Consider the following 23,449-nt stretch of genomic DNA (forward strand, 5'->3'; position numbering starts at 1 on the left):
AAATGGTTCAAATGGCTCTGAGCACTATGGGACTCAACTGCTGAGGTCATTAGTCCCCTAGAACTTAGAACTAGTTAAACCTAACTAACCTAAGGACATCACAAACATCCATGCCCGAGGCAGGATTCGAACCTGCGACCGTAGCGGTCTTGCGGTTCCAGACTGCAGCGCCTTTAACCGCACGGCCACTTCGGCCGGCGGGGTCGTTACAGCCATGCGGATAAGATGCCTGTCATCTCGACTGCTAGTGATACGAGGCCGTTGGGATCCAGCACGGCGTTCCGTATTACCCTCCTGAACCCACCGATTCCATATTCTGCTAACAGTCATTGGATCTCCACCAACGCGAGCAACAATGTCGCGATACGAGAAACCGCAATCGTGATAGGCTACAATCCGACCTTTATCAAAGTCGGAAACGTGATGGTACGCATTTCTCCTCCTTACACGAGGCATCACAACAACGTTTCACCAGGCAACGCCGGTCAACTGCTGTTTGTGTATGAGAAATCGGTTGGAAACTTTCCTCATGTCAGCACGTTGTAGGTGTCGCAACCGGCGCCAACCTTGTGTGAATGCTCTGAAAAGGTAATCATTTTCATATCACAGCATCTTCTTCGTGTCGGTTAAATTTCGCGTCTGTAGCACGTCATCTTCCTGGTGTAGCAATTTTAATGGCCAGTAGTGTAAAAATAGTAACTCTTAGCAGGTTGTGGTGGTTAGTAACAAGAATTTTTTTAAAGGTATGATACACAATTTTAAAAGTACTTTAAGACGACCCAGTCTCTTGTAAGTTCATAGCCGTGGCGACGAACTTCTTCCAGTCAACATGACATCTTGTCGCCAACCTTTTTTTATGTGTATTCGTTCGCCATTCTGTCCATGCGAACCTTAAACGCGAGTCGGCATATTCTCGTAACGATTAACCGTCTTAAAGAAGCATTCATAAATCGTGTGCAGCGCTAAACACGGCAGCGGACACAACTATGTACTATTTTTCAGGATAGCGTCAACAACGTCGATGCGACAGGCAGTTGTTTGTAGCAGATTTAAACGCGTATTCCACATGCAGTGCTCATTTTGGAGATCTTGTACGGACCAACACTTGCTAATCTCAAAATGCTCTGTTTACGATCCTGTGCGTTTGGATAATTTATAGCCCACAGACATGGGACTCCATACATGTGGACATGGGCCATACAGAGTAGAAGGGAGAGTCGTTCCACGATTCTATATTCATGATATGTCTCTTATCATCTGTGGGAGTCCAACTAAGGCCTCTCATCACGGATTTTCTCTGATGCACTTCATACTTGATGATATTGACAAACACACTATAGATATCTGACATGATTTTTAAAAAAATAAAGTTGATCGTGCTGATTTCAAATCCGTAAACCGTTTTGCTCTATTACTTCAGCTTTTTTGGATATGGCAAAAATTGTGTAATGGACCTGTTCTTTGCATACGATTTTTTGTACGTGGAGATATATTCAAGTTTAGGTGTGCGATAAGCGTCGAAGTGCTGCACAGCGTTCCAGCATGACGAGTATTCATCGATTCATCTAAACTAAGTTTGAAGACCTGCTTTGTTACACAAAGTTTTTTTGGGAGGGAGGGGAAGAGTCATTACTCTTGATGCGGCCCACCACGAACTTCTCTCCTATGTCAGCCTCCTTATTTCAGAGAAGCACTTGTAACCAACGTCCTCAACTATTTGCCGGAGATACTCCAACCTCTGTCTACAGTTTTTACCTTCTATAGCTCCCTCAAATGATATGGAAGTTACACCTTTATGACTTAACGCACGTTTTCTTAACAGTGTTTTCCACACGATCCTCTCCACATTTCTCGTTTATGTAAACAGTGTGGTTAGATATTTCACTCACTTGAAAAATACGTATGAAACGTGTCACTTCTTCTGGTACACACTCGTGATAGCGTATCTGCGACGATAATGAAAGTAATAAGCTCTTTCACAGGAATACACTGCTGTTTTATCTACAAGTGGGACAGCTCGGGTGCAAACACCACCACGTGCATATATTTTTTTCGAGTCATCAGACTTCTAACTGGTTTGATGCATCCCTCCACGAATTCCTTTCCTGTGCCAACCTTTTCCGTCAGAGTAACAATTGCAGCCTACTTCCTCAATTATTTGCTGGATGTATTCCAATTTCTGCCTTCCTCTATAGTCTTTATCTTCTACAGTTACCTCTGCTATTTAATTTTAATTCAAATGTGGCCAGGGATTAGATAAATAATTAACTGTTGTTACTTGCTTTACTACTCCTACACTTGAAGGAAATAACTAAGTAATTATAAAGTTAACTAATATCAAGTTCCTTGAAATTATATTATTTCGTGACAGGGGAGGTTCTGATTAAAGTTCAATAGAGTTAAAATCGTTCGTTATTATCTGTTCAGAGAAAATACAGATTCCCTTCACTGCCTTAAATGTTCTTCATTAGACTCCTTGAAAATTCAACACCCCCGGCCGAGAATTGTAAGGCAGTAGGCTACGTTCACTTGTGTTAACGTGCCACAGCAATGCCTCTGCGACGTGCGTGGCGTCGTCGCTGGCGGCGCAGTGTACCAGTGTATCGCAGTTTGAAGGCGATTGATATTGACTTGGCTGGGCAGTTTCATAAACAGCAATTTATTTGAGGTCCAAATGTTTTTCGTGGACTCCATCTGAACTTTACCTGTGATGTACAAGCAGTGTTTGGAGGTAGTACCTTGTTGACACTTGCAGTTGTGTGGGGCAATCATGCAGATTATGGTGGCCTTGAAGCATTTCCAGATGCTAACATTTTGGCATGGAAGACGTGGAGTATTGCTGAGACCACAGGACTGTTGGCTAAACAGCCTTATGGTACGCTTGTTCCAATCGATCTTGTTGTAAAGGAGGAGCAGCAGCTGTGTATTGCTGGTAGGTTGAGGACTTCGTATAGAAGCTTCGAAAACTGATCCAGTGCAGTTTAGTTATCAGGTAGTTCGACGATGCGTAGCCGGACAGCAAATTACTTCAATCATCTCTAAAAACACCTCCGTAGGTATCCGAAGACCGTGATGCAGATTCGTCAGCAACATCACGAACCAAATGTCCGAAGGTTCTATAGAAGCCTTGCACATATGTTCAATCTTGTAAATGCAGGGTTCGTAAAATGAAACCTATTTAAACACCATATAACATCCTCGAGGAAAATTACTGTCTCTTCTCATCAATACTCTGAACACATTCGTCACAACAGCAAAGTAAAATAAAATTGCCTTTAATAGCGGACAACAAGAGTTGCAATTCTGTTCGAGATTTGTACATGTCTATTCTCAAACGCAGATCGTAACAGGCCGTGTCATCTAACTCTGCTTTTTGCTTTACATTTAGCTCTCCAAGAAGCAACTGCAGTCCAAAGAGCAAGCGCATCCTTCTCGCACGTGGGGTAGCGTTAACGCTGCAGAGAGTTCGTTGAATTCATTAGCTGATCGATTTGCTGTACAAACATGAAGTACAACATCGTGTGGTAGCACAGTCTCCAGTCTCCAGTTATTCTATGATGTCTTAATATCCTGTCCCTTCCTCTTGTCAGTGATTTCTCTATATTTATTTCCCCGCCGATTTTGTGGAGAACCTCCTCATTTCTTACCCTATTAGTCCACCCAGCTTTCAATATTCGTCTGTAGCACCACATCTCAAATGATCCGATTCTCTCCCGCTCCGGTTTCCCCACAGTCCTTGCTTCACTACCATACTATGCTGTGGTGCAAACGTACATTCTCAGAAACTTACTCCTCAAATTAAGGCCTTTGTTTAACACTTGTAGATTTCTCTTAGCCAGGAATGCCCTTTCCGCCAGTGCTAGTCTGCTTTTTATGTACCCATTGCTCCGTTCGTCATGGGTTATTCTGCTGCCTACCTAGCAGATCACCAGTTCTAACATTATGTTTCTCGCTGTTCTCATTTCTGTTGCTTTTCATTACTCTAGTCTTTCTTCGATTTGCTCATTAGACTGTACATTCCACTCAGCAGGTCCTGTAATTCTTCTTCACTTTCACTGAGGACAGCAATGTCATCAGCGAATCTTATCACTGACATCTTTAAACCTTGAATTTTAATCCCATTCTTGAACCGTTCTTTTGTTTCCGACATTGCTTCTACGACCTATAGGTTGAAAATTAGGTGCGAAAGACTATATCACTGTCTTACCACCCATTTTAATTCGAGCACTTCGTTCTTGGTCTTCCAGTCTTATTCTTCCCTCTTGGTCCTTGTACACGCTGTACATTATCCATCTTTCCCTACAGATTACTCCTATTTTTCTCAGAATTTCGAACATCTTTAGATTGTCGAACGCTTTTTCCAGGTCAGCAAATTCTATGAACGTGTCTTGATTTTCCTTAAATCTTGCTTCCATTATCAACCACAACGCCAGAATCGTCTCTCTGGTGCCTTTGCCTTTCCTAAGGCCAAACTGATCGTTATCTAACATGTCCTTCATTCACTTTTCCATTCTTCTGTATATTACTCTTGTCAGCAACTTGGATGTATGAGCAGTTAAGCTTATTGTGCGCTAATTCTCCCACTTGTCAGTTCTTGTTATCTTCGGAACTATTTGGATGATGTTTTTCCGAAAATGTAATGGTACATCGGCAGTCTCATACATTCTGCTCACCAACTTGAACTGTCGCTTGGTTGCCACTTACCACAATGATTTTAGGAATTCCGATGGAATGTTATCTATTACTCCTGCCTTATTTCATCTTAAGTCTTCCAAAGCTGATTTCTGAGTCAATCAATGGATCCCCTATGTCTTCTACACAGACTCTCCTGTTTCTTCTTCTATCAGACAAGTCTTCCTCCTCATACAGGCCTTCGGTGCGCTCTTTCCACCCATCCACTTTCCCTTCCGCATTTCACATTACACTCTCAATATTAACGCCCTTACTTTTAATTTCACTGACGGGTTTTCTTTTCTGTATGCTGAGTCAGTCGTTTAGACAATAATTTCATTTTAAATTCCTTCACATTTTTCATGCAGCCATTTTTCCTCAGCTTCCCTGCACTTCCTGTTTGTTTCATTTCTAAGTGACTTGAATGTCTGTATTCCTGAATTTTCCTGAACATTTGTATTTCCTTTTTTCGTCGATCAACTGAAGAATTTCTTCCGTTGTCCATGTTTCTTCGCAGTTACTTTCCTTGTACATAAGTTTCTCTTTCCAACTTCTGTGATTGCCCTTTTTGGAGATGTCTGTTCCTCTTCAACTGAACTGCCTACTGATCTATTCATTCCTCGCATTAGCTATAGCCTCAGAGTACTTCAGGGGTATCTCATCATTCCTTGGCATTTCCGTATCCCACTTCTTTGGGCATTTATTGTTCCTGGCTAGTCTCTTGAACTTCAGCCTACTCGTCATCATCACTAAATTGTAATCTGAATTTATATCTGGTCGTGGGTTCGCATTACAGTCCAATATCTGATTTCGGAATCTCTGCCTGATCATGATGGAATGTATCTGAAATCTTCTCTGTCTTCCAGCTTTGTCCAGGTATTCCTCTTTTGAGTCTTGAAAAGAGTATTCGCTATTACTAGCTGAAATTTATTACAGAACTCAGGTAGTCTTCCTCCTCTCTCATTCCTAACACCAAGCCTGTGTTCTTCCGTAAGCCTTTCCTCTATTCCTTTCCCCAAAACAGCGTTCCATCCCCTATAGCTGTTAGATTGTCCCGTCCAGTATCCTCATATATTTTCTCTATTCCTTCATCCCCTGTTTTGCGACGTCGGTACGTATACCTGAGCTACTGTTGCCGGTGTTGGTTTGCTGCGAGAACAATCCTCTCGCTGAACTGTTCACAGTAACATTCTGCTCTATCTTCCTATTCGTAACGAATCTTAGTCTTTTTATACCATTTTATGCTGCTACTGATGTTACCCTATACTTATCTGATCAGAAATCCTTATCTTCCTTCCATTTACTTCACTGACCCCCACTACATCTAGATTAAGCCTAAATATTTCCCTTTTCAGACATTTTAGCTCCCCTATCACGTTCAAACTTCTGACATTCACGCCTCGACTCGCAGAACGCCTGATGCCGTTGATCACCACTAGTAAGGAGGAATAAATGGTTGATTAGAGGGGAAATACAGCCAAGAAATAGAAAACATCCGGTGGCTGAGAGTGACAAAGTCATCTTTCCACCATTTCTTACATAGCCGAGGTACTTGAAGAATTCTGTAAAGAATCCAGACAAAGAGTCGGATGTCTTCGGCACGTGTGCAGCAATTGGCTGGAAATGAATTGTACGAGAGAGACAAAGGCGTGTTCACAGGTCCACAAATAAGGGAGATCTCCGCCGACAGCCACTTGCAAGACTTACACGTTAGTGAGCGGTGCTGAAAGACATTCGCGGGTAGCATTCAAGTCAGTCGCAGGCAGCTTCTCGGAAATTATAAGGCTGCTGCTACATCTTCATCTACATCTACATCTATACTCTGCAAACCACCTTGAAGTGTAGCGGACTGTATTTCTAGTAACACTAACTGTTTCATTTTCACTGCTCCAGTCACAAATGTTGAAGAATTGCCTTTAAACCTCTCCAGTTCCTTTTATTTTCTCGTCCTGGTAATTTGGTGAGACATATGTGACAGGAGCTAATATCCTGTTCCACTCTTCTTGAAGGTTAGTTATCCCAGAATGCAATTCCGTACGCCATTACTGAATAAAAATAAACCAGGTATGTTAGATGTGTCCCTCTCCAAGGCATGCAGTAAGACAAAATAGAAAAGTGGCCGAACAGTGTAAGTAGGCTGTTTATGTTTTCTCTATGTAAGTAGGCTGTTTATGTTTTCTTATTGGCAACATTACGTAATAAGTAGGCTGTTTATGTTTTCCTATGTAAGTAGGCTGTTTATGTTTTCTTTATGTAAGTAGGCTGTTTAGGTTCTTATGTAAGTAGGCTGTTTATGTTTTCTCTATGTAAGTAGGCTGTTTATGTTTTCTTATTGGCAACGTTACGTAGCGCTCAATATGAAAATCACTGGCTGTGCTGTGTGCAGTCTGTGGCTAGTTTGCATTGTTGTCTGCCATTGTAGTGTTGGGCAGCGGCAGCTGGATGTTAACAGCGCGTAGCGTTGCGCAGTTGGAGGTGAGCCGCCAGCAGTGGTGGATGTGGGGAGAGAGATGGCGGAGGTTTGTAATTTGTCATGAACTGCTATATTTATACATGATGATATCAAGGTAAATACATTGTTCGTTCTCTACTAATATCTTTCATTTGCTAACTATCCCTATCAGTAGTTAGTGCCTTCCATAGTTTGAATCTTTTATTTAGCTGGCAGTAGTGGCGCTCGCTGTATTGCAGTAGCTTGAGCAGCGAAGATTTTTGTGAGGTAAGTGATTTGTGAAACGTATAGTTTAATGTTAGTCAGGGCCATTCTTTTGTAGGGAATTTTGAAAGTCAGATTGCGTTGCGCTAACAAAATATTGTGTGTCAGTTCAAGGACAGTCATGTATAATTGTTCAAAGGGGACGTTTCATAACAGGTTTGTTTAAGAACATGTGAAATATGTTTTTTTAAAGTGTTTTCGCTCTCATTAGTATGCACACTTCTGCTCTTGGTTAAAATTTGTCAGTGCTTTAGTTCCCTTTGATTACCAGAACACAGGCCACGTTTTCTTAAAACTAAGAGAGAGAACGTTTGTGGAAAACTAGTCTACAATATTCTAAACACAATAATCAAAATTTTTCTCTCGTTTTTCTCTATTGGTACTGACAACATCTTGTAACATCTACAAAAAGAACTAATCCTTCTTTATGTGTTATATGGAAGATTCTTCACACGTATGAGAAACAACAGTTGATCCGAAATGAAATCTGTGCAATTCCAGTAGAGATTTCTCCCACACCTCCCCGAACCCAGTCAGAATAATATCCCTCGTCTACAGCTGATGAATTACCAGTGCTCGACGTGAGACCATCCTGAGTGCCTTTCAGCAATCTAGAAAGGCGGAACCTATAGTACCTGTTCAGCTGTGTCTACTGCTTGCAAGGTCCTGTCGTTGTTGATGACTAATTCTGTATATAAAAATAACTGTGTTGTAGTTATGGAACAGGTTTTTCAATCTCTCTCTCTCTCTCTCTCTCTCTCTCTCTCTCTCTCTATATATATATATATATATATATATATATATATATATATATATATATATATCGAGTGTGTGTCTATGGTGAAGAGCTTTGAAAACGCAGACACACAGTCACATGATGTGTTCTTCAGTTCCAGGATGGATCCTTCCGGACGCGTCTGCCTGGTGACTGGAGCGGCTGGAGGCCTGGGGCGGGCCTTCTGCAGAGCATTGATCGCAGCGGGAGCCAAGGTCAGTATCATCAGGGCTGCGATTCTACTTCTCCCCTTGCAACCACAGCGACGCAGCACTTCAAACCTAATTAGTGATATCGACATTCTGATTCGCTACCAAAAGCCAAGCGTGTGCTAAGGAGGCATTATTACGAATTTTATACATGTAGATGACAAACATCAGTGGCGTGGTCGAGGAAGGAAAACCATAGCACACATTTGGCAACATTTGATTCTCGATTGCTTGGGAGGACAACTGTGCCCAGTAGCCGCTTCTGGGGGAAGAAAGTGAGAGTGTACTGACACTCAGAACTCGGTCAAGAAGATGAACGTGAGATGAGACTATAGATGTCCTTTTCGGATACAAACGCACTTGGTTAAGCGGATCCTATTCATGGTGAGACGACAGCAAACCGTTCTCGGCAATAGGACCACATGTCTAAATTTTACGGGGGTAGCCTTGGGAATAAAGGTCTTGGGTCTACACAGCTTCGAGAGGGTGGGAAAGTCACTTCGATGACTTATGGCATACACTGCGCTATCACATTAGTGTGAGTGCCTATCAAAGGCCTGAATAACCACCTTTCGCAGCACGCACCGCTGTGAGACATGTAGGAAGAGAGTCAGTCAGGTTCTGGAGGGTACCAAATGGGATATGGAGCCTCGTCGACTCCAGTGCCGCAGCCAGCTGCACTAGGTTCCTCGGTTGAGAACCAATGACGCCAACAGCGCAATCGAGATGATCCCACAGATTCTCGACTCGGATTAAACCCGGGGAGTTTGGTGACCAGGGGCTACGGTAAACTCATTCTGGAGTTCTTCGAAACACGCACTTACACTGCGAGCTGTGTGGCACATTCCATTGTGCTGCTGGAAGATACCATCGTACCGAGGAAAAACAAACTGCATCTAAGGGCGGACATGGTCCCCAAGGATAGATTTTTTACTTGTGTCAACCCGCTGTGCCTTCCCGAACGACAAGTTCACCCAGGGCATGCCACGAAAACGTTCCACAGACCATAACGCTCCCTTCTCCAGCCTGGACCCATCTGACGATTGTTGCAGAGTGTTTGCTTTCAGACGTTCCACGCCGATGGAGCACAAAACGTGATTCATCTGAAAAGGCCACCTGTCGCCACTCAGTGGACGTCCAGTCCCGCGGTACTGGCGTGCAGTTCCGATGAACAGCTGTCAGCAAGGGTGCGTGAAGCAGGCGCCTGATGCGGAGATACATACTCACAAGGGAACCTCCCCATCGCACCCCCCTCAGATTTAGTTATAAGTTGGCACAGTGGATAGGCCTTGAAAAACTGAACACAGATCAATCGAGAAAACAGGAAGAAGTTGTGTGGAACTATGAAAAAAATAAGCAAAATATACAAACTGAGTAGGCCATGCGCAAGATAGGCAACATCAAGGAGAGTGTGAACTCAGGAGCACCGTGGTCCCGTGGTTAGCGTGAGCAGCTGCGGAACGAGAGGTCCTTGGTTCAAGTCTTCCCTCGAGTGAAAAGTGTACTTTCTTTATTTCCGCGGAGTTATGATGTGTCCGTTCGTTCATTGACGTCTCTGTTCACTGTAATTAGTGTCTGTGTTTTGCGACCGCACCGCAAAACCGTGCGATTAGTAGACGAAAGGACGTGCCTCTCCAATGGGAACCGAAAACATTTGATCGCAAGGTCATAGGTCAACCGATTCCTCCATCGGAAAACACGACACTGGTGACGGCAGGTGCGTCACGTGACAGGAATATGTTGTCGACCCACCTTAACTTCTACACTTGGCGAATGGGTAAAAAGATTCTTCTACCTTGCCCGATTTAGGTTTTCTTGTGGATGTGATAATCACTCTCAAAAAAGTGATGAAAACATAAAAAATTAAAATTTTCATTCGAGGGAATACTTGAACCACGGACCTCTCGTTCCGCAGCTGCTCACGCTAACCACGGGACCACGGCGCTCCTGAGCTCACGCTCTCCTTGATGTTACCTATCTTGCGCATGGCCTACTCAGTTTGTATATTTTGCTTATTTTTTCATAGTTCCACATAACTTCTTCCTGTTTTCTCGATTGATCTGTGTTCAGTTTTTCAAGGCCTATCCACTGTGCCAAGTTATAACTAAATCTGAGGCGGGTGCGATGGGGAGGTTCCCTTGTCAGCAACGTGTGGTGAATGGTCGTTGAGGAGACACTGATGGTCGCCCCTCGGTTCACCTGGGCGGTCAGTTATTCAACAGTTGCATGTCTGTTCGCCCGTACACATCTTCGCAGCCGCCGTTCACCCTAGGACTGGTGGCTATCACGGAAACAACCGGTTTGCGATTATATCGTTTTCTTTTTATTTCACAGCATTGTAAACTAGCTGCAAAAACCGGTCAAAGTAACAGGTTTCCGAAATAACCGATTTTCGATTTTTTATTACCATTATTTCCTTTAATAAACATAGAAATCGAAGATTGTAAGTTTTTGACTCGCACAGTTTCAAGGTACATATGAGGTGCGACAATAAAGTAATGAGACTGATGTGAAAAAGAAATGTTGCTTACCGTTTTAGTCAAGTTTAGTGTTGTCTCCTTCAAAGTAGTTCCCTTCTGATTGCACACACTTTTTCCAGCGCTTCTGTCATTGATGGTAACATTTCTGGAACTCATCTCCTGCAATATTCTCCAAGACCCTCGTCACAGCTTTTTGGACATCTTGTGTTGTTTGAAAATTGTGTCCCTCGACCGCCGTTTTGACTCTTGGAAATAGAAAAAAGTCGCACGGAGCGATATCTGGTGAATAAGGTGGCTGTGGTAGTACTGAAATTTGTTTTGAGGTTAAAAATTGCTGTACTGACAGAACAGTATGGGATGGCGCATTATTGTGATGCAGAATCCAATTATCAGCATTGTTGGCACGGACACGAAGAACTCTTTTTACAAAGTCTCTCTAAAATTTCTTTGTAGTAATAGTGGTTCACTGTTTGTCCAGGAGGCACCCACTCTTTATGAACAATTCCCTTGGAACCAAAGAAGCACACAAGCATGATGGTCGTCCACTGCGGTCTTCATCTTCAACATTCGTTCTGCCTTCACTAAACATTTTATGCCAACGAAAAACTTGAGCTCTTGACATAACCTCCTCTCCAAAAGCCTTCTGAAACTTACTGTAAATTGTCGTCGCGTTTTCACCCAATTTAACGCAAAAAGAAATGTCATACCGTTGCGCAGTATTATGCAGTTCCATTTCCGTGACCAGAGACACAAACACTTGTTAACTTATTACAGCACAACTCACGACTGAGCAGTTGCATCAATGTGCCGCTTGGACTAGAAGCAGCTTATAGACCAAGGTCAAAGATATTGTGCCTTGCAAGCCTGCTGGGTTGTCACATCGTTTATAGAAAATCAGTCTCATTACTTTATTGTCACATCTCGTAGAATCAAAATATTAAATTAAATAAGCAAATAAACGAAAATTTAGCCCACCCACCATTCGCTGCTTTTCTCGAAAGTGATAAGTGATTGAATACTACAAAAACATCACAAGTAATTTTCCTGCTGTTTCTAATTTTTTGAAACTCTGCTCAAAAATCACGTTGTAATCGGAAACTGTAACACTATTTGGGCATAACGAAGAGTCAGTGCTAAAGGGTGAAAACTGAGGTTGGAGAAGTCTGTTTTTTGCGTTGATTTGTCCGCTTTCAAGGGCTATAAGCAGCTAAAGGCATATTGTGTAGGCAGAGGTAGTGGATGCGCTACTTTCTATTTTTATTGCATATTTTTAATGTATGCTATGAATGAGTTGTTAAGTTTTTAATTTATTGCTGTTACCATAATTTCCTTCCTCTTTTATTATTTCATAGAAATGGCAGACACACCACTTCACAAAAATATTTGCATTTTAGGGTTGGCGCTATTCCGCAACACAAAGATGTCTGGTGATGACCACATAGGCCAGGGGTTATCAACCTTTTCTGCCTACCGCCGACTTTTGTATATCTATTAGCGGTAAAATTTTCTAACTGCCTACCGGTTCCACAGGGATGGAGAGTTAGAAAATAGGGAAATAACATTACTTTATAAAATTTACAAAACAGAGTTACAGGAAGTTAAACAATATAATAATAATTACTTACAAAAAACTTTTTCAAAATTTTTTGGAAACTTAATGAAAATGTTTTCAAAACCCCTTATGTTTACCGCCCACCTTGAAAGCTGGAGCGTCCACTAGTGGGCGGTAGGGATGTTGTTGACTACCACTGGTACAGACCATGCGGGAGCAGATCTCCCACACTGCACATATGTGCATATCTTAAGCCATGACATACAGCCAACAAGGACAGTATTGTCTCAGCAATGTTGTACCAGTTCTTTTCTCAAGTGTTTGTTGCTCGTTTCTGTTGGCATTGTTATTAAAAAAGCCGTGGTTGCTTTTCCCATTTTCTATAATAATCCAAAATTTCAAACCAATGTAAAATAGGTTTATTTAAAAAAGAAAATTTTACACTGCTACTATGGCTAATTGATATTTCGGTTTTTTACACATTTATCAGTAAAAAATAAAAGCTACCTGTTTACTGAGACCAAACAAATAATACCGGTTATTCAGAACTCATATACCGGAATCGGTTTTAACCAGTCGTTTTTATCCCACCCATAGTTCACCCCTGTCATCTCTGTCCCATAGAGCACCACCGTTGCTCCGGCGCCAGTTTTAAATAGCGCCATTTTGCCATGCACAGTTTGCTTTAACTCAGAGATGTATCGAGAGGTAGGGGTGGCGAGGGGGTCTATTATCGCCCAGGCGCCACTTGCAGAGGGGCGCCAAATAGCCTCTAAGACTAACATGATTTCCAGTAAATGTGTTACTATTAGAGTAAATTCTATATATCTTATTTGCTGTATGTTGACATCAATAAAGTGTAGTGTCATACCCTGGGCACTGAGAATTTGTGTTTTTATTGCGTATGTGACTGCTCTATGTTTTGATATTTTGGAAAAACCTTTCTAACTAGGAAGGCTCAGTCGACGGTGTCACATCCAGTTGTGGTTGATAATTCACTGAGTGAGATTCCTACAGTGACTGCTCTAATCAAAGAGGAACATCAATCCTATATTGAAGTTAGACTCCTTGAAGACCTGATTCGTAACATTAATGGGACTGACCATCATTAAAGTGTGCTGTGACAGTAAAATATATGCTTGAACTGGCATTTAACTTCGATGGTGTCGAAAATTGTTTAAGGTACTGTTAGTTCGTCTACAGGACAAGAAACGGAAAAGACGTTCGGGGCTGTCAATGTCAGTAATGTTACGACTCACCTGTTCACATTCCCACTGGACGGCTGATTTTCAGGTGGTCGCATCGGACATTGATGAGAAGAATGGGGAGAAGTTTGCTGCCGAACTGAGGAAGGAATTTGGTGAGGGAACCGCCATCTTTGTCAAGGCTGACGTTACTAGCTCCGACTCGCTGGAAGGTAAGTGTATCTTTGCTAGTCAACTGTAGCCTAGTATGGTCTAGCTTAGCCTAGTGCAGTTTCTTAGCAGCTCACAAGTTTGGACTGAATGAGCCTTCCTCTCATGTCCCACGTGGCATCAGATGCCGTTGCCTCAGCATTGAGAACAACCTTGACCCTAGCTGTAGGTTACTAGGTCTGAAAGATGGAAAGCTCTATATTGACACTTACGTTTATACTCCGCAAGTCATTCTATGGTGTGTGGCTCATCTCTCTCTGAGCATGGCAGGCAGCTCAACACCGACTCTACGGAGAAGTTTCTCTAACCCAAAGAAAATCCACATGCCTCGCCACACACACTGCGCCACCCAAGTAGTTGCTTCCTTCATGTAGTCCTCCTTCTCCATTGACTATTGGAGAGAGATTACGGTTCTCCACATGAGACAGGAGGTCAAAAAATTCCCATTTGAATTCGTCGCAAGATCGTCCAAGAACTTCCACATCAACCAGAGGCCTCTCTCGGATGTATCACATTCAGGATGTCGTGCAGATACCAAATTCTGCTGTCCTTCCTATAAGGATAATCTCCAGTTCTCTGGCACTAAGACGCAAACGTTGGCTTCCATTTCTTAACCTCGCTCCCTGTTGTGGGCGACCATGAGCGCTCACAGGGAACAATGACAGCCCAGAGTCAGCTGCGGTGCCAGGTCGCACCCTTGCTGCTGGTCCACAACTAAGCGTCCTGTTTCTGACGGCAACTCCTGCCTAGTGGCACCTTCATTTATGAGTTCCAGCATGAGATTTTCACTCTGCAGCGGAGTGTGCGCTGATATGAAACTTTCTGGAAGATTAAAACTGTGTGCCGGGCCGAGACTCGAACTCGGGACCTTTGCCTTTCGCACACTCCGCTGCAGAGTGAAAATCTCATTCTGGAAACATCCCCCAGGCTGTGGCTAAGCCATGTCTCCGCAATATCCTTTCTTTCAGGAGTGCTAGTTCTGCAAGGTTCGCAGGAGAGCTTCTGTAAAGTTTGGAAGGTGGGAGCCGAGGTACTGGCAGAAGTAAAGCTGTGAGGACGGGGCGTGAGTCGTGCTTGGGTAGCTCAGTTGGTAGACTGTAGTTTGTCCGCGAGTCTCGGCCCGGCACACAGTTTTAATCTGCCAGGAAGTTTCTTCATTTATGAGGTGTTTCATTCTGGCTGTTTAGTGTAGGCTACACTTTTGCTATCGTGGGCATTATCCATGGTAATTCTAGTGAAGCTCTTGCTAATCTACACCAGTTGTTAAATAATTTGTCACTAGTTTTCACTAAGTCTTTCTCTCACACTGAATGTTACTTTGTGAATATTTTCAGTCTTTTATTTGCAGTTTAAAGAGTCTTTAACTGTATTGAGCTCCTCGTCCAGACCCGGAAGCGCAAAGGGTGTCGATCCAGTCATCCTCTGTCATTCAGCCTCATGCGGATGTGGTGTAGAACGGCATGTAATCAGCATTTCGGTCTTCTGACTGTTTTGGCGACTTACCAGATCTTGGAGCAGCTACTGATTCAAGTAGTTCCTCGGTTGGCATTATGAGGCTGGGTGTTCCTCCCTGTCAGTCCTCTCACCAAGGAAAAATCTTTGACATCGCAACGAATCGAACGCTGGTCCTCCGCATTTTATCCATTGATGCTGACCACTCAATTACCTAGGCTGGTTACTTAACTGTAACATTCAGTTTCAATAAGCAGAGTGCAAATGTGATCTGAAACATTATGATCACTTCCCTTCACGAGATTGAATGTCATCTGGTGGCACTGTGGTCACATGACACGGTAAGGCAAGCATACAGGGTGAACATTAATAAACCGACAAGCTGAAAGGACAGATTCATGACTAGAAATGGAGGAAAAAGATCCTATGAACATGTGTCCGCAAATGCATCGTTGCCATGGTAGACAGCGCTGACGAATGACTGATCATGTGCCGTGTGTTCCTTGCGTGTTGCAGGCTGTGTGATTGACAAAGCATACTGTAAGCAGCAGAATGGTCCGGCGTTCATGTTGGTAACAAGCCGAGATGGTGATTCTGTATGGTCAAGCAGATGGAAACGGTCGAGAGACAGCACAGCTGTACCAAAACAAGTACCCTCACAGACACCAACCACATCACATACCATTTTGAGCCCTTTTTGGGCATTCGTGTGATCATGAATCCTTCAGACAGACGAACATGCAGGGAGGTGATGAACTTTGTATACTCCAGATTCAGAGGACCAGGCTCTACCGGGTATGGAGACAAACCCTAGTATAAGCTCCGGCTAACATGGTGTAAGACAAAGTACAGTACTTGTAACATGCATGACAACTGCTACTATACCTATCATGTGCAACGTGTGCAAGTTTTATCGGCAGTGCATTTCCCTTTACGGAAAGGATTTTGTTGGTGGTTTTTGCACCAGACCATCACAATTATGCGATTTCTGTCAACAGTCCTCTGTCCCAATGAAGCACCCCTTATTAGAACTAACATCGTCAGTTTGCATAATCGTCATCTGTGGGCTACAGACAATACTCCAGGAATGGCTGAGGCATCTCATCAGCAACAGTACAGCATCAGTGTGGGGACAGGGATTCTTAGCGACCACATACTTCGACCAGTTGTTCCACAACGCCTCAGTGGAAGAGTGTATCTGGACTTCCTGCAAAATACTCTGCCTGGGCTGCATGAGAATGTGCCTTTGGAAATATGACGCGTTATGTGGTTTCTGCCTGGTGGAGCACCAAACCACGTTTGCATTATAGTTCGCTGACACCCCAACAATGTCTTCCCAAGGCGGTGGACAGGATGTGGAGGCCCTCTAGCATGGCCTTCTAGATCACTGTTCTTAAACCCCTGGATTTTTTTTCCTCTGGAGGCATCTGAAAAGTGTTGTGTATGATGAACCGGTTCCTGACGTACAGCCCTTCAACAGCGTGTTCACGACACCTGCGAAGCCATTTGATGCCATTAGGAGAGAGGCTGTAACATATGAGTGTGTCAACCCATGAAGCGACGTGTGAACGAGTGGATAGCGTCCCATGGAGGTCACTTTCAACATTTGTTGTGACATGGATGCGATGCAACCCTCTACTGTGTTTCGGGATACGTGTTGTCGTGCATGCACACCTTCCATTTCTGGACACATGTTCGGGAACATTTTTCCTCCATTTCCAGTTCAGGTTCAAAATGGTTCAAATGGCTCTGAGCACTATGGGACTCAACTGCTGAGGTCATTAGTCCCCTAGAACTTAGAACTAGTTAAACCTAACTAGCCTAAGGACATCACAAACATCCATGCCCGAGGCAGGATTCGAACCTGCGGTTCCAGACTGCAGCGCCTTTAACCGCACGGCCACTTCGTCCGGCCTTCCAGTTCAGGGATCCGTCCCTGCAGTTTGTCGGTTTTACTAATGTTTACACTCTACAAGTGGAGCAGAGACGAATGAGTAATCATTATAGCAGTGATACAAGCAGAAAATGGTGAATAGCTCAGTGTCTGCTAATAAGCATCTCATAAATGGCATAGCTGGTTGGCTGATCATGCGCTACCGTCGTGAGCGTCTAGGGAAGTGACTGAAGGATGGTGAAACAACGATTGGACTGTGCGGTGTTGGCGTTCGTGCCTCATCGCAGAACACAGACGTCAGAGGCTTGCCTGCTCTACAAAGAAAGATAGCCGGCCATTTGTGGCAAATTTGGCGACACAGTACAATGCAAGTGCACGTACAAATGTTTTGGAGCACACTGTTCTGCGCACAGCAGTTGATTGCTACATATTTCCACGTTGATCCAACAACTTTGCCTGTTACATGTGCAAAGGGCATGAGCTCATGGAGAATGGATTGTGGATCAATGAAATTTTTTTATTTATTTTATGTTAGGAAGGAACTGGTAGGTCCGTCTCCCTGTTTCTGCCCTGTCCCAGATTTATTGCCATTCTGTATCAAAGCATGCCTTTATTTCCTTATTCGATAAGGTTCTTGGGCCCCGTCTGATGAGTCAAACTTCTTACTACACCAGGCGAATGGCTGGTCAGAATGTGCACTGCACCACAGATGCAGGCCGGTAGTGGCAGTATTGTGCTATGGGGGTCATTTAACTGGGCTTTTTGGGAGATGTTCAAAAATGGTTCAAATGGCTCTGAGCACTATGGGACTTAGCATCTGAGGACATCAGTCCCCTAGAATTTAGAACTACTTAAACCTAACCAACCTAAGGACATCACACACATCCATGCCCGAGGCAGGACTCTAACCTGCGACCGTAGCAGTCGCGCGGTTCCAGACAGAAGCGCCTAGAAACGCTCGGCCACAGCGGCCGGCCTGGGAGATGTTACAGGAATCGAAGGCATCATGGTGTCTGCCGACTGCGTGAACATTATTGTGGACGACCTGAATACGTTCATGCCTGACATCTTCCTCTACAGCGATGGTCTCGTTCAGCAAGATAACTGTCGGTACAAGGCTAGAATCACGCTACACTGATATGAGGAGCATGATAGTGAACTCATTGTGATGTGATGGCCACACAGTTCCCTGGTACGAGTCTGGCAGAACATGCCTGGGACATTATTGGTCGCCAGCTTCACAACGAGAAACTACCAGCCTATAATTTACAGGAACTGTGAGACCTCTCCATAGACATGAGATTGCATATTTCTGGAATCCTACAAATGCCTTCCATGCTATGAAGAATCGCTGCTGTATTGTGTTCCAATCGATTATTAAGCAGGTGATCATAATGTTTTGGCAGAACAGTGTACGTACACACACACACACACACACACAGACAGACACACACACACACACACACACACACACAAAGTTACTGGTGGGCAGTTGAGCAAGCTCATATGCATGATGGAATATGCGCAGAGGAATGGCAAAAGGTTACAAAAGTCTTGAACAACGGTCTGTACAACGTCCGCGAAGTGACATCGCAGATCTTCCTGACCATCCCTTCTTAAGCTTAAAACAACTGGTGTAAACAAGTCTTCACGTTTCAGTGACAGAGACAGTGGATATTCTTATTATTGTAGCGGCGACAGTAGCATTAAATTTCTGCCCAAGACCTAATATGTTATGTTAATAATTTTTTTAAATCCAGTCCTAAGAAATTTCGCTTCTACGACAGTTGCCCGTCAGAAACTGTGTGCATTGCGTTTTTAGTGTTTCACCCATCTACAGAAGCTTCAGTTGTATACAGGGTGATCGAAAAGTCAGTATAAATTTGAAAACTGAATAAATCACGGAATAATGTAGATAGAGAGCTACAAATTGACACACATGCTTGGAATGACATGGGGTTTTATTAGAACCAAAAAAATACAAAAGTTCAAAAAATGTCCGACAGATGGCGCTTCATCTGATCAGAATAGCAATAGTTAGCATAACAAAGTAAGACAAAGCAAAGATGATGTTCTTTACAGGAAATGCTCAATATGTTGTGAACAGCACTGTAAAGCATCTACGGAGTTCTGGTGAGGCATTGGCTTCGGATGTTTCTTTCAGCATCCCTAGAGATGTCGGTCGATCACGATACACTTGCGACTTCAGGTAACCCCAAAGCCAATAATCGCACGGACTGAGGTCTGGGGACCTGGGAGGCCAAGCATGACGAAAGTGGCGGCTGAGCACACGATCATCACCAAAGACGTGCGCAAGAGATCTTTCACTCATCTAGCAATATGGGGTGGTTCTAATAACACCCCATATCATTCCAAGCATGTTTGTCAATTTTTACCTCTCTATCTACATTATTCCGTGGTTTATTAAGTTTTCAAATTTATACTGACTTTTTGATCACCCGGTATATCGAAATAATCAGCAACCAGCTGTATGAAAGAAATTTATTTTCTTCGCTGGCTTCAGGCACATAATGCCCTTCTTCAGAAGGTTGTACCTATCGCATTATTTGCCAGTGTCAACTGACACTCGCAAGTAATGCGATGGATATAATGTTCTGAAGAAGGGCACCAAGTGACTGAAACTCCTTAAGATATTCAATTTCGTATATGCAACGCATTGCGTTTTGTTGTAGTTTCTATATAGGTAGTCAGATAATGTAGCAGGGAGACGGGCCTAAGTCGCGGCAGAGCTCACGGGCGGGGCAGCACACGCGGCTGCTACTCCTCTTGTCTTGCAGAGGCCTTCAAAGCCGCCAAGTCGACGTTCGGCCGGCTGGACATCTTGGTGAACAACGCGGGCATCCTGCAGGAGGACGGCTGGCAGAAGGCCGTCGACATCAACGTGGTGAGTCTCGCCTCGCCCTCTCCTTTCTCGCCTTCACTTCCTTTCTCTCCCCATGGTCTCCGCACTCCGATCTGGCAGCTCACTGTGGCTGCAGGCCAGACCCAGTAAGATGCGGCCTGGATAATCCAGTGTGGCAGGCTGGCGCCGACGTCACGAGAGACTCCTAGCGGCCAGCCGTGACTGTCGGGGGGAACCACTCCAGCCTGACATTCGTATTCTTTGCCATAAGTAAACGTATGTTTTGGAATCAACTATCATTCTTGGCGACGATCTATAAGAGAGGTGTTTATGGTAAGAATATCCTTAATTTATTGACGTGATATTTATGAAGTACTGGACAAAGCTTGTCAAATGGTTCAAATGGCTCTGAGCACTATGCGACTTAACTTCTGAGGTCATCAGTCGCCTAGAACTTTGGACTAATTAAACCTAACTAAACCTAAGGACATCAGACACATCCATGCCCGAGGCAGGATTCGAACCTGCGACCGTAGCGGTCGCTCGGCTCCAGACTGCAGCGCCTAGAACCGCACGGCCACTCCTGCCGGACAAAGCTTGTCAACCGACATATATGGCGAGGAATGTAAGACATATCATCTCTTTTATTTCAAGGCTTCGAATCGAGGCTTTCGTCAGACGATAGTAGGCAGAAGGACGCCTAAGTTTGTCGTGTGTTTAATCCTCTTTAATTTGTGTATCAACCGAGATACTAAGGCAAGTACAATTATTTTTAATTGCTTGGTGTACCAGTTTTAAGTCTTAGAAAGACCTTGTGAAGACAAGTACGATAATTCAGCACTTGTTAGTATTGGCTGCGAAACTATTAAAAAAAAGTGTCTGAGAAATGTGCTGCCGGCCGGGGTGGCCGAGCGGTTCTAGGCGCTACAGTCTGGAGCCGCGCGACCGCTACGGTCGCAGGTTCGAATCCTGCCTCGGTCATGGGTGTGTGTGACGTCCTTAGGTTTAAGTAGTTCTAAGTTCTAGGGGACTGATGACCTTAGAAGTTAAGTCCCATAGGGCTCAGAGCCATTGGAACCATTTGAAGAAATGTGCTAAAATTCAATGAAAGCTTTCTTTGCGCTGCAGACACCGCTTACGCAGCAAGAAGACACACCTGCACTACTAAGACGAAACGTATTTCCTCTTGATCCTACTTTATACGACACAAATTCGAGGTCAGCTACGTTTTTGTAAAGGAAATACTGTATATGCAAACTTTTTTTTTAAAAAAAATTATTTGCTATTTTCTATTAGGCCGTTATGTATGTAAAAGAACAGACGGAATGATGCACATGAATTGGCATGAATGTAGCACATATCATTTTAACATAATTAGTAATAACTAAGCATTATGTGTTTGAGAGGGAAAAAAACCTACATAAAGTATCTACATAAAATAATAATAATAATAATAACTTTGAAAAAGTTTATAGCTTGCTTGATCGGAGGGAAGTATATCACTCTTTTTATTTGTTTTATGTTAGGAAGGAACTGGTAGGTTCGTCTCCCTGTTTCTGCCCTGTCCCAGATTTCTTGCCATTCTGTATCAATGCATGCCTTTATTTCTTTGTTCGATAAGGCTCTTGTGCCCAGTATCTCCTGTGCCTTATCATACTCGCGCTTTCTAAGTCAATATTGTGCACCTCTCTTTCTTACTGCTAGGTCTAGCAGTAGCCAGTCTAATATCACGAGCATGCTTAACTGCGTCTAAAGTGCTTGGTTACCATGCAGCGGGCTCCGGTTCGATTCCGTGCCGGATTGGAAATTTTCTCCGCTCGTGGACTAGGTGTTGACTTTTGCTTTCATCGTCACATCCTCATCAATGGAACGTAAGTCGCCCAATGTGGCGTCGTCTGAAATAAGTCTTGCACTCGGCGGCCGAATTTCCCCAGATAGGGGCTCCTGGCCAACGATGCCACACGATTATTTGATTCTTTTTTGTGAGATGCAGGAGTACACTACCCTGTGCTCGCCGTAGAGAATGTGGTGTCCTCATCTTTTTGGCTCTATGATCCCAAACGCTCGACCCATAACCCACAATAGCAAGTAAGATTCCGCTGTGGTACGTTCTTAATGCACTTAGTGGCAGCTGAAAACTTCTTTCACCAATTGTTGCTGTTTTATTCAAGATATTAATGCCTCTCTGGCAGACGTTTCCCACATGTGCATTAAAGTTTCGCTTTTCGTCTATGTTAATTCCAAGGCACTTATCTACTGCTTTTTATTTCACAGGTTGGTCATTTACTTTGATTGTGGGATTTCTCGTTTTTGATAGCTTTCTTTTTAGTAACATATAAACTGTTTTGTGACCTATCATTAGTTTGTTTCCTACACATCAGTTAATTAGTCTTTCAAAAACTTACCCTACTATTTTCCTCTAAGTTAACCCTTGCGTTGGCAGATACTATAGTTAGCAGATCGTCTGCGTGAGTGATGCAGCCTCTAGTGTTCTTTATACTCTGAAGATGGTTCAGTAATGGCCCTATGCTGACACCCCAGAACTCTATACGAGAAACAGAGTCCTGTGGGCAGCCATTTGGGATGTCCTTTACAATTTTCTTTCCAGGGCATACTAACTACAACTGCCTGTGTTTGCAATAACTTCGTAGTTTTTAGAGAGGCACTTAGGATAGTCTACCTCCCTCTTTTGAATAGAACAGGCCACCACAAATTATCAAACGGCCTAGCTACACAAGTCATTATGCCTATAACATACTTGTCGTCTGAGGTGTTCACAGTACTCATTGCGTGATTTATCGCATCTTCCGTGGATTTTCCTTTCCTGAAACCGTCTACAGGGGACTCATACCTACTAACTGTCTGTGGTGCCTTAGGCGGCGACACAGCTTTTCCTGTACTGTGGTTGGAGCATTTACCAAACAAATCTGCCCGTAAGATTCCGGTTCTCTTGAGTCTTTGTCGTCCCCTTTTTTCAGTATAATGATATTCGCTATTTTCCAAATTCTGGGCACCCGACCCTGCAAAAGACATTGGTTTAATAACACTGTTATATAATTTGGTTCACTAGCTGTTGCAGCACTTCTGCCAGTATTTTGGCAGGACCTGGTGCTTTCTTCTTCTTTAACTTCATTATGGTCAGTCTTACTTCCTTCTGGACAAAGAGAATCAAAACACTGTTATTCTCATGCTGCTCTAGTAACTCAGAGCGAAGATGCTGATGGTACTCAGTGTCTTCCACCGTTGTATCGTGTGGCAACAAAGCTCTGAGTCTCCCAGTCTGTTGTCATCGTGCTGACGCATTGTCTCAGTGTTGACAATACAGTGGGTGATATATCCTTGTTTGTTGCGAGTTTGTATGGAAATCACCAATATCTGTTACCATATGGTCCTTTAGGTATACCTCCGATATTACTCCTGTT

At 43.6% G+C, this 23,449-nt stretch overlaps 1 protein-coding gene across 1 annotated transcript in view; it reads left to right on the top strand.

The window, feature by feature from the left end:
- The first annotated feature begins 8,284 nt into the window (after nt 1–8,284).
- Nucleotides 8,285–23,449, top strand: part of LOC126456461 (15-hydroxyprostaglandin dehydrogenase [NAD(+)]-like) — a 49,972-nt gene continuing 34,807 nt past the window's right edge. Inside the window, exons 1-3 of the mRNA XM_050092210.1 lie at nt 8,285–8,377; nt 13,697–13,820; nt 19,963–20,069. Of these exons, the coding sequence (XP_049948167.1) occupies nt 8,285–8,377; nt 13,697–13,820; nt 19,963–20,069 (324 nt within the window). The remainder of the gene's footprint in view (nt 8,378–13,696; nt 13,821–19,962; nt 20,070–23,449) is intronic.

Source organism: Schistocerca serialis, chromosome 2 (assembly GCF_023864345.2).
Source record: "Schistocerca serialis cubense isolate TAMUIC-IGC-003099 chromosome 2, iqSchSeri2.2, whole genome shotgun sequence".
Taxonomy (NCBI): domain Eukaryota; kingdom Metazoa; phylum Arthropoda; class Insecta; order Orthoptera; family Acrididae; genus Schistocerca; species Schistocerca serialis.